At 36.3% G+C, this 14,135-nt stretch overlaps 1 protein-coding gene and 1 long non-coding RNA gene across 2 annotated transcripts; both read right to left on the bottom strand.

Moving 5' to 3' along the window:
- Positions 1–695: 695 nt before the first annotated feature.
- On the bottom strand, positions 696–2,625 carry LOC104117074 (uncharacterized). Its single transcript, XM_009628055.4, has 3 exons — positions 2,529–2,625; positions 1,790–1,978; positions 696–1,478 (listed from the first exon to the last, which is right to left on the bottom strand). The coding sequence occupies exons 2-3, from the start codon at positions 1,952–1,954 to the stop codon at positions 873–875; spliced, it is 771 nt and encodes a 256-aa protein (XP_009626350.1). The 5' UTR covers positions 1,955–1,978; positions 2,529–2,625; the 3' UTR covers positions 696–872.
- A 5,320-nt stretch (positions 2,626–7,945) lies between these two features.
- Positions 7,946–12,333, bottom strand: LOC104117075 (uncharacterized). The gene is made up of 6 exons (XR_691008.4): positions 12,144–12,333; positions 10,129–10,243; positions 9,891–9,980; positions 9,534–9,599; positions 9,324–9,419; positions 7,946–8,079 (listed from the first exon to the last, which is right to left on the bottom strand). It is a non-coding gene; the product is annotated as an uncharacterized lncRNA (long non-coding RNA).
- Between the last annotated feature and the right edge of the window lie 1,802 nt (positions 12,334–14,135).

Genomic DNA, 14,135 nt, shown 5'->3' with positions numbered 1-14,135 from the left:
AAAAGTTTAAGGGGTAAAGCTTTGTGGGCCCATAACATTTGTGTGGTTATAAAAATTTCTTATTAAGGGTAAATTGGGTAAAATAAAGAGTTTAAAATTGAATTATATTTTAAATTTAGAAATGCGTCATTTATTTTGGAACAAACTAAAAAGTAAAGTACCTCATCTAATTTGACACAGAAGGAATAATAGTTAATAATAATTTGGAGAATGAATAGTTAATAATAAGGATAAAACAGAAAAAAGAAATTGTCTTTTTTTTGATTTAGTATACCGGACAAGTAAAAGTTAACGAAATATTAATTGACATCTACAATTATTATTTAGCACCCGAATTTGCCACGTGGCTCATTTTAATCCCATCCCTTTTCTCACTGGACCCTACAATTAGTATCGCTTAGCACCTGAATTTGCTAGGTGGCTCATTTTAAACCCATTTCTTCTTCACTGGACCCCTTCCGTGTGCTTTTTTACCCACCCGCCCCACCCTTTTCCCCCAACTTCTTCTCTCCACTTGAAATGGGGTTGACTGGCAGCAATTCTCTTCGTTTCTGCCTCTTTTCGTTCTTCATTTTCCCCACAATTTGTAATTTAAAATTTTTGTTTTGTCATTTTTGCTTTTCAAGGTTTTGCAACAGTTGGTTAGAGTAGCTAATAATTTTCATGTCATCTCTGTAAGGGGGAAAAGAGGAACGCAAAAGGAATTGCAGTAACAATTGGAAAGAAGAAGAGCACGGAAGTAAACAACTTGCACATGAACTGCAAATTGGAACAAAACTAAAACAGAATATATAGATCTGGATAGAAAGCAGAGGTTGGTGAACATTCTCATCGTCTTTGCCACCTACGTTGAAATTGCCAGCGTCCGACTGTTAATTAACGCCACCAGAACAACGATTTCGTTCAAGCTCCTTCTCAATCTCATCCACGATTGGTCCAAGCACACTGACAAAATCTTCATCCAACACATTAAACCAGCCAACGACACTAGCTTGATTTATGATTTTATCTAAGCACAACTGATATACTGTATCATACATGTGTATATCATCCTTGAAGGAACCCAAGAGCCACGTTTCCTCCAATTCTTGGAACAGTCCACTTTGAAATGCAGCAGCGTCTGCTTCCTTTATCGTCTTAAAAAATGCACAATGCCTTGATATAGCTCCTCTAACATTGTCTTTTCCTCCTTCAAGAACTGCACGGAAGACGAGCCTAGCCATATTCTCAACTGCGATATCTCCTAGTAAAGCGAGGAATAAAGACATGTTATCTAGTTGTAGATGTGCCTGTATAGCTTTATAGCCCAACCGTTCATTATATCTATGCTCCTTAATTTCTTGCACCCTTAACACTCGCTTTACAGACTTGCAACATTCTTTAGCTGTTGCAAGTCTGCCCTCTGTGAAATTCCAGATTTTCGGCAGACTACCCATGAGTTTTACAGCTATTCCCTCTTGCGGTTTGTCTTTAAGAAGCTGCAAAGACAGAATTACTTTATATAAGAAACAGGACAATAGTTTTTGTTGATATGATCAGTAGTTCCTTTTGTGGTGCTACATCTCCAAAGATAATAGTTCATACAGGTTTGGTCCTGCTATCCACAAGAATTCTCTAATCTTAGGTCAATAAGCTTGTGTAATTTTCAATTAACTTCTTTTTTATGACGATTATTTCTAAGAAAAGCTTCTTGTGTAATCTTTTCTAAATATGCATATTATGATCTTCCTTAAATAAATAAAAGTGAGGAAGCATGCAGTGAATTGGACGAAAAAGCTAGAATGCCTACTTCTACGAAGTATTTTTCATACTCCGCAATCTTTTCAGCATTGTCCTTATATTGCTTTTCATAGACATTGATCAAATCTCGGTGTGCTTGTTCCTCCTCCTCAAGCTCCTTTATAAGGTTTGCTTGTTGGATATTTTCGCTTTTTAGCCGATCTTCTTCTTCCATCAGTTGATATTCGTGACCAGATATCTGCACATAAAGGAAAATCGAAAAGAGACTAAATTACACAAAAATTATCCTACCATGTGAAAGCTGGCGTTTAAAAACCCTAATCGGCAGACAAATCCAAACTTGGAATTACAAATGCAAGAAAGGAGGTCATTCGAGTTAACTGGAATGAAGGGTATTTCCACCCGAAACTGTTGTTGTTCAGACGCAGATAAATTAATATATAACAAATCTCAAAAACAGAGGCAGTTACAAGATAGATGCATAACCAGCAAGCAGTAGTGTTAATTTTTACTAAATTTATTTATACTAAAAAGAGAAAACAAATCTCTGAAATTATGAAGTTTCGAACATCACACTGCAATAGAATCAAATGTAAATCAAAGTCTAAGCAATCTACAGTCAAATGTTGTCCAATCCAAAAACTCATAGCGATAATAAGCTTTCGAATCGAAGCAAAGTATGAAGGGACAGGACAAAGGCTACTACTTGACAGTATAGCTGCGCTACCATCCACCAATTGATAAAAACAAAAGTAAACTATAAAGTAAAGGAACAGAGAGGAACTTACAGAGAGAAAATGAAGGAGAGGAAAAGGAAAGGAGAGGAGAAGCGGAGTAGACAAACGAAGAAAGGAGGAGAAGACGTATGTTTTAGGGTTTTTACGACAAAATGTCCTTAATGTATAGAGTTTGGTCAATTTTGGTCCTTCATATATACACTTCACCGAAATAGTCCTTAAAGATCACTTTTTGTGTACATTAAGGACCATTCCGGCGAAATGTATATATCAAGGATCAAAATTAACCAAACCCCGTACAACTTTTGTTATTTTCTTGTTTTTCGAGGATAATGTTGGGATTGAGAAAACTTATAAAGGATATGAACTCAAAGCAAAATAACTATTAAACCAAAAAGTCATTTTCTAGGTTAGTCAACTTGTGGCTTTTGTTTTTTTAAGCACTTTTAAACTTGTTTTAAATAATTTTTTAATTTGCCAAACACTTTAAAAAGCTAAAAGTACTTAAAAGCTACTCCCTCTATTATAATTTAGATGACACACTTTCGTTATTAGTTCGTTCCAAAAAGACAAAATGACCTCCGATCCATCTAAACTTGCACCCAATTGTCAACCCGGTAAATGAACTTAAAAGTTTTTCATTTGAACACTTTAACTTAATCATTTTCACATTAATAAACCACTTTGACCATTGACCATGCTTATGTGACGATGACATAGCTGATGTGGTCGAGCTACGTGCAAATCACGCTGGTAAGGCGCGTAACTATGCTAGTTTTCTTTTTAAAAATAAAAAATAAAACTATAAACAATAAAGAAACAAAGAAAATGTAAAACCAGACACTTTCTTTCCCTACCCCTTCGCTAATTCACCCCCCCCCCCTCCCCAATTTCTTCCCCTTTTTTCTGTTCCTTCTGTTCCTTTCCCCATTAACGTCGTTTCTTCCACCTCCCCTAATTCCCCTTTAATTTCTCTTCTTCTTCTTTTTCACGATTAATTTTTTTTTCTTATGATGAAAATTTTGTGCAACTTTTTGATTTTTGAGGGATTGTGATTTTGATTGGTCTTAGTAGTTAAAGATGAAAAAGTGATGATTATCAAAGGTGATTTTTGATGAGGTTACTAGTGGATTTTTTCGGGGCGAATTGATTGTGCCTCTCTTAGTTGCAGATTTGGATGTTGGGGTTTTGAGAGTTGAATTCTATCGAAATTTCCATATATCTTATGAAACTCCCCAATTTCTTTCGCCCCCCACGATCCTAGCAGGTATAGCGAATAGGAATAGAAAGAAAAAAAAGTTAAAATATTAAGAAATTGGTATTGTTTTTTATTGATTTGGACTTCTTAGAATGAAGAAGGATGGAGTTCATAGTTGATTTGAGGGGATTTTAGAGTAGATGAGGATGATGTTGATGGTGAATGAAACATATGGTGATGGTGGGGCTGCCATGGTGTAGAAGAACAAAAAGTTTTTTTAAAATTTTTTAATAAATTGGTGAAAAATGACCAGGACCTGTAAATTACACTTGTCAAACAATAATAGGTTAAGAATATGACGTGTCAACTGTGTCATAGCGATTGAGGAACACGCTCAACTGGAGGTGTTTATTAGTACTCATTCGTCAAGTATAAGTATTCAAATGAAAAACTTCTAAGTTCATTTACCGGGTTAGCAATTGGGTACAAGTTTAGGTGGCCCAGAGGCTATTTTACCTTCCAAAAAAGAATGACATAATTTTACAATTGGAAATAATTCAACTCTAAACTGTTCATTTTATCCTTAATGAGAATCTTTTATAACCACATAAATGCCATGGCCCCATAAAGCTTTTATGACCACAAATTTCAAAAGTCTTCTTTTTTCTTTAAATTCCGTGTCGAGTCAAACTAACTCATCTAAATTGAAACGGAGGGAGTAGTTAGCTAATCCAAAATGGCGTAAAAAGCCTATACCAATTTAAGACTCAAATGACTCAGATGTCAGACTAGTCTTAGAGTCTGTTTGGCCAAGTTGCCGGGAGGTCAAATTTTTTTTTTGGGCCAAAAAAGTACTTATTTGGAAATATGAAGTATTTGACCAAAACAGAGAAGTACTTTTGAGCATCAACAGAAGCAGTTTTTCTACTTTCGGAAAGAAGCTACAAATTCTAGTTTCTTCCAAAAAGCAGAAGCAAAGCAGAAAATTAATTTTTCAAGACAAAAATATCCTTACCAAAATATTATATTTTATAAATTATTTCTTATTAATTTAACCTTTACTTTTTTATCTTTACCATCATTTCCTTCTCTCTCTTTTTTTTCCATATCTTTATTCTTCTTTCTATTTGGAATAATCTCTACTATAAATATATCTCTTCTTCCTCTTCCATCGTTTCTTCTTTTCTTCGTCTCTTATTACTCTTTGGAATCACAAGGCTAATCACCAGATTCAAATACTTTCTTCATAAGATATGGATTTTTTTTCTTTTGTAGTATACCAATATTATATGATCTCCACTTTGTAGTTTTATGCATTTTGTTTTTGCCTGCATGCATATAATATAGTTGTAACGATCCGGCCGGTCGTCTTGTATATTATAGGCCGTTCTCCTATTTATTAACTTTTCTATGTTCATTTGTGGTTATATGACTTTTCTATGTTCATTTGTCGGGTTGGTTGGATTGGTTTCGAAAAAGTTTCGGAGTGAATTGGAACAATTAGTCCCAAAGTTAGAAGTTTAAGTTGAAAGAGTTGGTCGGAGTTTGACTTTTGTGTCGACGATTCCAGAATGGAGTTTTGATACATTTGACACATTTGGATACATTTGGACTGTAATAATTGGATGATTATGTTTCTTTTTATTTTATCTATCTTTTGTTAGTTATTGCTTTCATTAGCTTCTTCAATTGTTTACTTTGATTTTTGTTTTGTTAGTAGCTTCTTTTTATGTTAGTAGTTTTCATATTCTTCGTAGTAGTATGGATAATAAGTCTTTGGTTTTCTTAATGTCACGGCTCTTTCCAAAAGTAATCTTTTGTGTGAACCAGATGGCTCTTTCCCAGGATGGATGGTGTGATAACTTTCTTAAGGGAATGAGTCCGTTTTTGTATTTAGGTAATAATAATAGTAGTAGTAATGAATAAAAGACCTAATCAAGTCATTCTCTAAAAAGAGTTATTCATGCTTCATTTGGCACCAACACACTTAACTGCATGCTTATGGTTTGGAACAAGGTTTTTGAAAGAAAATAGCTCTAGTTAATGACTTTGAGACTCTTGAATTGACTTTGATAATCATTGAGTGGTCAATTGGACCATAGTGGTCTCTAACTTGATTGTGATTGTTGTAGGCTTTAGATTCTATCCTCTTTTACGGTCTAGTTACATGATGGGTGAGGTGATTTTTGTTGCTAGTCCAAGTATTTGTGTGAATGGTCTAGAACTTGCCCCAAATATGCTTCAAGGCGAAATCCTAAGTTTGCTTAGTTTGGAAGATGATTGTAGGCTTTACTTAATCCGTTTGAGCTTTCTTTTACCAACCAATATTTGTTATCCCTAGTTAACCCCCTTTGAGTCTTTAGCCTTTCTTAATTGGTAACCATGCTGCAAGTCTTTACCCGTTCTATTATAATAAGTGACTTAAGGCATAAGTTTGGGGGGGGAGGGGGGGAGGGAAGAGTTGAGGAATTTGAAAGAGGTATCAAGGCACCAAAAAGAGAAAAGAAGCGATCTCTATGAAAAGAGAAGGTAGGAAAAGAAAAAAACAAAAAGAAAATGCCAAAAAGAGAATAAAACGAAGGTTGATGAAATAAAAAAGAGACAACTATCTCTAGTATGAGCATCAAGGGCGAAAAAGAATGAAATGAACAAGAAAGAGATGTCAAGTCTCTCTAACCCCAAAGAAAAAGGAAATGCCTCTAAGAGTTGGTAAATGTGAGCTAAGGAATGAAAATGTGGAGTGCTTAAGGAAGGGTATAACCACTTATCCCATATGGTATCCCACCTCAATCCAAAAGCCTTCATTACAACCCGAAAGAAGTCCTACTTGATTTTGAACCGAGTAAGCTTACATTAGTGGTGATCTACATAAGGGGCAAGCCTATAGTACTTGAAGCCTTACTTGTGATATTCTTTTGTGAGAGAAGAGTGAACATCTCATTGATCTAAAAAAATAAAAATTGAGTGATAACTCTTGAAGTGAGCTTGGCAAATGAAAGGTAGATGAGGAAGAGTTTGGAGTCTACCATGATCTACATAATAGAGCAAGAGTCCTTGATGAGTGAAGTCGATTCTTGAAGCTCAAGTGTCACATTAGAGCTATATGTGCATAATATGTGATTAGTCACCTTGTTGAAAATGCATGAGCATTGTGGGTAATTGTTGGTCCCAAATGAGTATGAATGACTTATAATTGAATCTTTGAAATGACCTTTCACTTTGAGGAGGTTGGAACTAATCTATTTTCTTGAGGACAAGCAAAGACTAAGTTTGGGGGAGTTGATAAATGTGGATTTTAACCACTCATCAGTACCTTCTTGCTTTAGTTTTAATCTAAAAGTGTTGATTTTTGTTCCCAAAACTAATAAAACTGTGCAAATTGCAGAAATATTGGAGAATTGGACCTCAACGAAGAAATCTAACTCAAAAAAGGAGTTTTCCGGCTCACAAAGCAAGGAGTGCAACAGGTCAAAAGTGCGGTGCGCAGAAGGAATTCCTTGGAGGTGTACCTGGTGATGGAGTTGATTGACCCTTTCTATATCAAAGAGAGGAAGACATTTTAATGAGAAGTTACGAAAATATGTAATTGTTGTGCAGCAGAAGAGTAGTAGAAAGGATTATATCTTTAATATCTTTTGTTAGTTATTTGTAGCAATTCTTTTTTGGTGAACTAGTTACGTGAAACACTCTTAAGGCACATTATTTGTGTCTTTCTTTTGCTACAAACTTGTGTTCATATTATGTTTTGGTTAGTGCTAGAAATACATAAATTCTGTTATGTCTGTTGGATTTATAGAAGAGAATGCGTTCTATGTATCCATAAGTCTTATGGTTATTTTGAAGCTCGGCTGAGTTCAAAAAAACATATGAAAACTCAAACCATCAAAATTTAAGAAGCCAAGAAAATTGTCGTTGGTAGCAGATGGTAGTATCCTTAATTACTGTAACAAGAAAAAGAGTCCCTTTCGCCTCATTGTTTAAGTTAGATCCATTTTCTTGTTGGGTGGGTTAGATGAGTACTTGGTTGTGTGTTAAATGGGTTTTATATTAAAAATAGATTTTTAATATGATATTATATTAAATATGTATTTTATTTTCGGAGTCAAAAGGGAATTGTTGAGTGATATTTTTGTCCTAAATAAAACAAAAGTGACTTTGATAGGATATCCTCATAACTTGGGTGACCATCCAAGGAATTGTTTCGACAAAAACACAGTCATTACTGATCTAGCAGAAAGAAGGGAAACAAGAACACAAATATTTTGCTCTCACAATGTGATGCTACATCGCCTCAACGGCTTCTACCACCTGTGGCTGGCGCTTAGGTCGACCACATCGTCTTACATCTTTACTTAACAAAAGCTTCAAAGCTTTTTCCAGGGTAATGTCTTTGGGATTCAAGTTCTGTGACCAAAATCAGTACTGGCAACATTAGTATCCATTTAGAACCTCCAAACAAAATAAAAAAGGATAGAAAGTAAGCAAATTATTGAAATCTATCAGCTATCCTCCCACATCCCAGCACCAAGAACTTCTCATGGAAAAAAGAAAGAAGCAGTAAATTATAACGTTAACCTACTTCAAAGTCAATCAAGTAGTCATTGATCTAGTTGAACTTTGTACAGGTTTTATTCACTTCTAAATTACTCCCAAAAGAAAAAGGGACACTTTATGAAACATGTATTGTATGATAATTAGCAATAACTAACATTTAAAACAACTTTCATTGATAATCATTGATATGGAGTTAGCAGTAGTTGCAGAAATATTTGTAATCAGTAATCAGCAAAAGCGGCAGTTTCTTTAACAGAATAGATATATAAAACTGAACCTTAAAATGAATTTCCTTTCAATACAACTATGTTGAGTGATAAGAGATGCGAGGACAAAGTTCCAAATTAACACTTGGAACAAAAACCTAATGAAAGATACTAGCAGAAAGGTTTGCGAAAAATGTTGTTTTTTCAGTTAGGCAGGTTCTGCTCTAATAAAAACTACTTTACCAACTATTGTTTCTCAAATACAAGTAGTGGATATTGTGAGGCCATACAACAACACCAGAGCAGTCTTAAGACTGATATACAGGAATACCAAGTCATACTAATAAATGCTTGTGCTCCCAGTCTTTAAATTGCGGTCATTCCTAATAGGCAATTATGAACAGGCAATTAATTCCCTAAAAAGATTAAGCACAAAGTTATCAGATATTCTGATGACTGAAAAGAAAGAAACTTTGATACCGGAATTCTAGACAGAAGGGAGACACTTCTACAAAATCTACTACTCACTAGATTAAGCACAAAGTTATAGAAGTCTAATGATTATGAATTGGGAGAAAATGCTTAAAGTATTCCCCCGTGATAGATGCTTTTTCCTGCTTTAGTCTCAAGCATCATCAATTTATACCAGTAAAGCGACATTTTGAAAACTGGAGAGCTAGACAACACAAACTTCACTTTTTCATCCATCAAGATTGCAGGAGACCTATGATGCTGTAATTGTGCCATCACTTTTTATCATAGCATTATTGATTCCACTAAAATTTTCTCTGATAAATATCTTATAATTACAGTTAACAGGGGTAAAGCACCAATCTTTGTTTATTCAGCAGCAAGCTAGCATATCAAAACAAGGTGAGTGAACCAAACCTTGGGTACTGGAGCAATTGTTCGCCTATGTCTGATTGTAAATCCAAACTTTGCAAGCTTTAAAATGACAGGCTGGTCATCATCTGGATGGTTTCCCTATAAACAAGACCCATTCATCATTTGTATGCATACTGATAACAAGTGATAGAGAAATCTAAAACTGAAGACAGAAATAATTTTTAAAAAAGGGGAGTACACATTCAAACATACCAATGTTACAGGGTAACACAGCAACTCCAGGGCATCTTCCAAGGTAACAGAAGTGATATCCTTCACCTAGATCATGAAAAATGCATTTACATCACTGCCGATCTAGAAAAATAAACTTGTCTCTTTTATCTAAACAAGGAAGGAAATAAGAGCAGTGATCAATAAAAAATTATACTCCAGGTGCAATTATATCAAATAAAGGTAATTCAGTTCACCTCTACTCATCAGTAGGGGAAAAAAAGGCTCCACTCAACGACTTTGGAACAATTGCTTTTTTTATTATTGTAGTATAAACATGGAAAAATAGTATTTATACATGTGAAAGAACCAAGTTCCATAAAGTGCATGTCAAAATACCTGTGAAAGAGAAGCCCGCTTGGGAACGTATCCTTTCTTGTCTTCTCCAAGCTGAACATAGTATCCATATGGTCCATTCTTCAGAAGAACCTAAGGAGAAAGGGCATAAAGGTCTTTACATCTCTGAGAACAAACAATTAACTGAAAGTAAAAATCAACTAGTATAACCAGTATTTTGGTCAAAAAATCAACTAGTATAACCAATCCACTGATATATATATAGGCTTGAAGTGGTAACCTTCTCATTTGAAGATGGATGGACACCCAGCAACTTTGGCGGCTCTACATTTCTTTTAGTGTCTTCAGAGGTGATGTCTTCATCCTCTTCACCTTATAATGTCTTGGCAATATATCTAAGGATGAGTGTCAAAGCGACATCAGCAAATAACTTGAAAACGATATTGAAAGAGAAGGAGAAAAGTATACAACTATATTTCTCTTCATTGTTCTGCACTATCAAGATAATAAACAAATTCATCATACTGCTAAGAGATTCATAAGTTCACGTGCTTATAACTTACAAGGTGTGATAACTGAAATAAAGATTTAATGCTGGAAATGAACGAACTTTAAGCTTAAGCTAAGGAATACATGCCCGATACGGTTGAAGTAGCAACTCAAAGTGCAAAGGATATAGAAGTTAGAACCAGAAAAAAGGGAAGAGGGGACTCTTATTTTCCAATTGCTTTGCATGTGATAACAATAAACCTTTACCTTATCGGAAAAAAGGGATAACAGTACAATCTTTAAGGAAGTTCACTGAGACTTAAGGTTTAGAAGGAACCTTCATAATTGGGAGGTAGAGTAATTTCAAAGTCTGGTTGAATTAGTCTATAAAGAAAGTTCTTCACATGACAGCCAAGCTTACTGGGAGTCAACGAGTAGTGGGCTTGTTTTCAGTAATGTCCTATTGTAATAAGCTCGGGATACAAGGGGTATCAACCTTTCCACGTCTATCAATTTGGATTCCAAGGTGTTAGGATCAAATGCTTACCATCATGCCAACAACTATAGCTCATAGCAAGGTCGCAACTTTATTTCTTAGCCAAGCCCACCAAGCAAGCGCCATGTTCGACCATGACTCCGACCCGGGCTACCCTAGCCCTCTTGTGGGCCTTGCCATAGGCAGGATGTTGGCATTACCCAACAATCCCCCTCCCAATACCTGCCTCATGAAGCATGTTGCTCTTGGGAATCGAACCCATGACCTTGGCTCTGATACCACTTATTATGATCAAACGCTTACCATTATGCCAAAAGCTATAGCTGATAGTAAGGGCGCAACTTTATTTCTTAATCAAGATCACCAAGCAAGCGCCATATTCGACCATGACTCTGACCCGGGCTACCCTAGCCATCTCGTGGGCCTTGCCATAGGCATAATGTTGGCGTTACCCAACACAAGGGCACCAAGAAGATTGTGTTTGTTCGCTTCGTTGGTAGCAAGGAATACAAAGGGCATGGGATGTTGCTCCATTAGCACTCATGTAGATAGTATGGAAAGAGAGGAATAGCAAAGCTTTTGAAGGGACAAAGAATGACCGTACATTTGCGGAATAGTTTCTTGTCCCTTATTTCTTTTTTGTGCACCTATGAGATTCTAATTTCTAAAGATCAGGTGTCTATCAAGAGAATCAAATCTCTTTGGTTCCGAAGAGATCATTCCAGAGGACTAAGTACTCATTATTTCAGAAGTGTTGCACTCCCTTGAAATGAGTGTATGTACATCACACCTCCTATGTTTGTTGCCAAAGCTCCGAGTGAACCCGAAATAGGCCATGGACTTGGATCTACCAAATGATAAGAATGCCACTGAGATTCAATCATAAACCACTTTGCCTCGGTTCTATGTAAACCCCCCTCCACCCTACCCCTAAAGTAGTAAAGTAAAGAAGGGCTCTTTGGAGTATGATACTCTGATTTTCTTTCTATCTGACAGTACAAACAATGAAATAGGAAGGGATGTTTTTTCATTATAGCAGTTTGACTCTGATATAGATTCTTGCTGACTCACTGTGCAATTTTGCATCTAATCCTAATCTAACACCAGAAGATTCCAAATACTTGCTTTAACAAGCGAGAAGTATCTAAACTTTTTGAGACCTGCAACCCATGTAAAGCATGTAAATGGTAAATCAAAACTATCATTTATGTAAATGCAAGAATAAATTCCACACCAACATCAGTGGTATAAGGAGAAGATGAAATTACGGTATTTAAAAGATCCAAAATCTATGGTAGCTCATTACTCACTTGCATTTTGGGTGTTGGCCACAACCTATAAAATAGCTTGCACCAAACCTCCTCACTTTGAAGATTAAAGTTCCCTGAAGACAGCTTGATCATGTCCTACTTTCATCAGGAAGAGATGCAAACAGAAAATCACCAAACGTTTTCTCCAACATCTTCTCCACCTGATGAATGTGCACATTACCAGTATGTTCACAATACCTACTAAATCTAGTCCAGTAATCTCTCTTGTGAGAAGACACAGGAGAAAATATATTATTGATATTGGATAATAAATACAATACAAGAGATCCCTATTTATAGCTATACACTACAAGGAGATATTACTCCTCTTCTAATGTGGGACAAGACTACACTATATATATCTATAAACTAATACTCCCTCTCAAGCAGGTGCATACACATCATATGTACCGAGCTTGTTACACATGTAGCTAATACGAGAACTAGTAAGAGACTTAGTGAAAATATATGCTAGTTGATCATTCGACTTTACAAACTTGGTAACAATATCTCCTGAAAGTATTTTTTTCTCTGACAAAGTGACAGTCGATCTCAATGTGTTTAGTCCTCTCATGGAATACCAGATTTGACGCAATATGAAAAGCAGTTTGGTTATCACACACTAGTTTCATCTTACTGATTTCTCCGAACTTTAACTCTTTGAGCAACTGCTTGACCCAAACTAACTCACACGTCGCTATAGCCATAGCTCGATATTAGGCTTCGACGCTAGATCGAGCAACTACATTCTGTTTCTTGCTCTTCCACTAGACCAAGTTACCTCCTACTAGAATACAATATCCAAGCGTAGAACGTCTATCAAATGGTGATCCTGCCCAATCAGCATCTATGTACCCAACAATCTGCTCGTGGCCTTGATCCTCGAATAGTAATCCTTTGCCTAGAGCTGACTTTATATACCGAAGAATGCGAACAACTGCATCCCAGTGACTATCACAGGGAGAATCCATAAACTGACTTACAACACTCACCGAAAAAAAAATGTCAGGTCTAGTCACTGTGAGGTAATTGAATTTGCCAACCAACCTCCTATATCCCGTAGGGTCTCTAAGAGGCTCCCCCTGTCCAAGTAGAAGCTTAGCATTTGGATCCATAGGAGAGTCAATAGGTCTGCAACCCATCATTCCAGTCCCCTGAAGAATGTCTAAGGCATACTTTCGCTGTGAAATAACAATACCTGAGCTAGACTGAGCGACCTCAATACCTAGCAAATACTTCAATCTGCCCAGATCCTTAGTCTGGAAGTGCTGAAAGAGATGTTGCTTCAGATTAGTAATACCATCCTGATCATTGCCAGTAATAACAATATCATCAACATAAGCCACTAGATAAATACACAGATTAGGAGCAGAATGCCGATAAAATAGAGAGTGATCAGCCTCACCACGAGTCATGCCGAACTCCTGAATAATTGTGCTGAACTTACCAAACCAAGCTCGAGGGGACTGTTTCAAACCATATAGTGACCTGCGCAATCTGCACACACAACCATTAAACTCCTCCTGAGCAACAAAACCAGGTGGTTGCTCCATATAAACTTCTTCCTCAAGATCACCGTGGAGAAAAATATTCTTAATGTCTAACTGATAAAGAGGCCAATGACGTACAATAACCATGGATAAAAAAAGATGAACAGATGCTACTTTAGCCACGGAAGAGAAAGTATCACTATAATCAAGCCCAAAAATCTGAGTATATCCTTTTGCAACAAGACGAGCCTTAAGCCGATCAACCTGGCCATCCGGCCTGATTTTGACTGCATAAACCCAACGACAACCAACAATAGACTTACCTGCAGGAAGAGGAACAAGCTCCCAAGTGCCACTCACATGTAAAACAGACATCTCGTCAATCATAGCATGTCGCCATCCTGGATGAGATAGTGCCTCACCTGTAGACTTAGGGATAGAAATAGTGGACAAAGAAGATATAAAAGCATAATGAGGTAACGATAGGCGATGATAACTTAAA

This window comes from Nicotiana tomentosiformis, chromosome 2 (assembly GCF_000390325.3).
Source record: "Nicotiana tomentosiformis chromosome 2, ASM39032v3, whole genome shotgun sequence".
NCBI lineage: Eukaryota > Viridiplantae > Streptophyta > Magnoliopsida > Solanales > Solanaceae > Nicotiana > Nicotiana tomentosiformis.
This window is presented reverse-complemented; position numbering and strand designations above follow the sequence as displayed.

Excerpts from the sequence above, each read along its gene's own strand:
- LOC104117074 (XM_009628055.4), bottom strand. The coding sequence starts at position 1,954 with ATGGAAGAAGAAGATCGGCTAAAAAGCGAAAATATCCAACAAGCAAAC. Across the intron at positions 1,479-1,789 it reads ATGAAAAATACTTCGTAGAA|CTTCTTAAAGACAAACCGCA; the intron begins GTAGGCATTCTA and ends CTGTCTTTGCAG.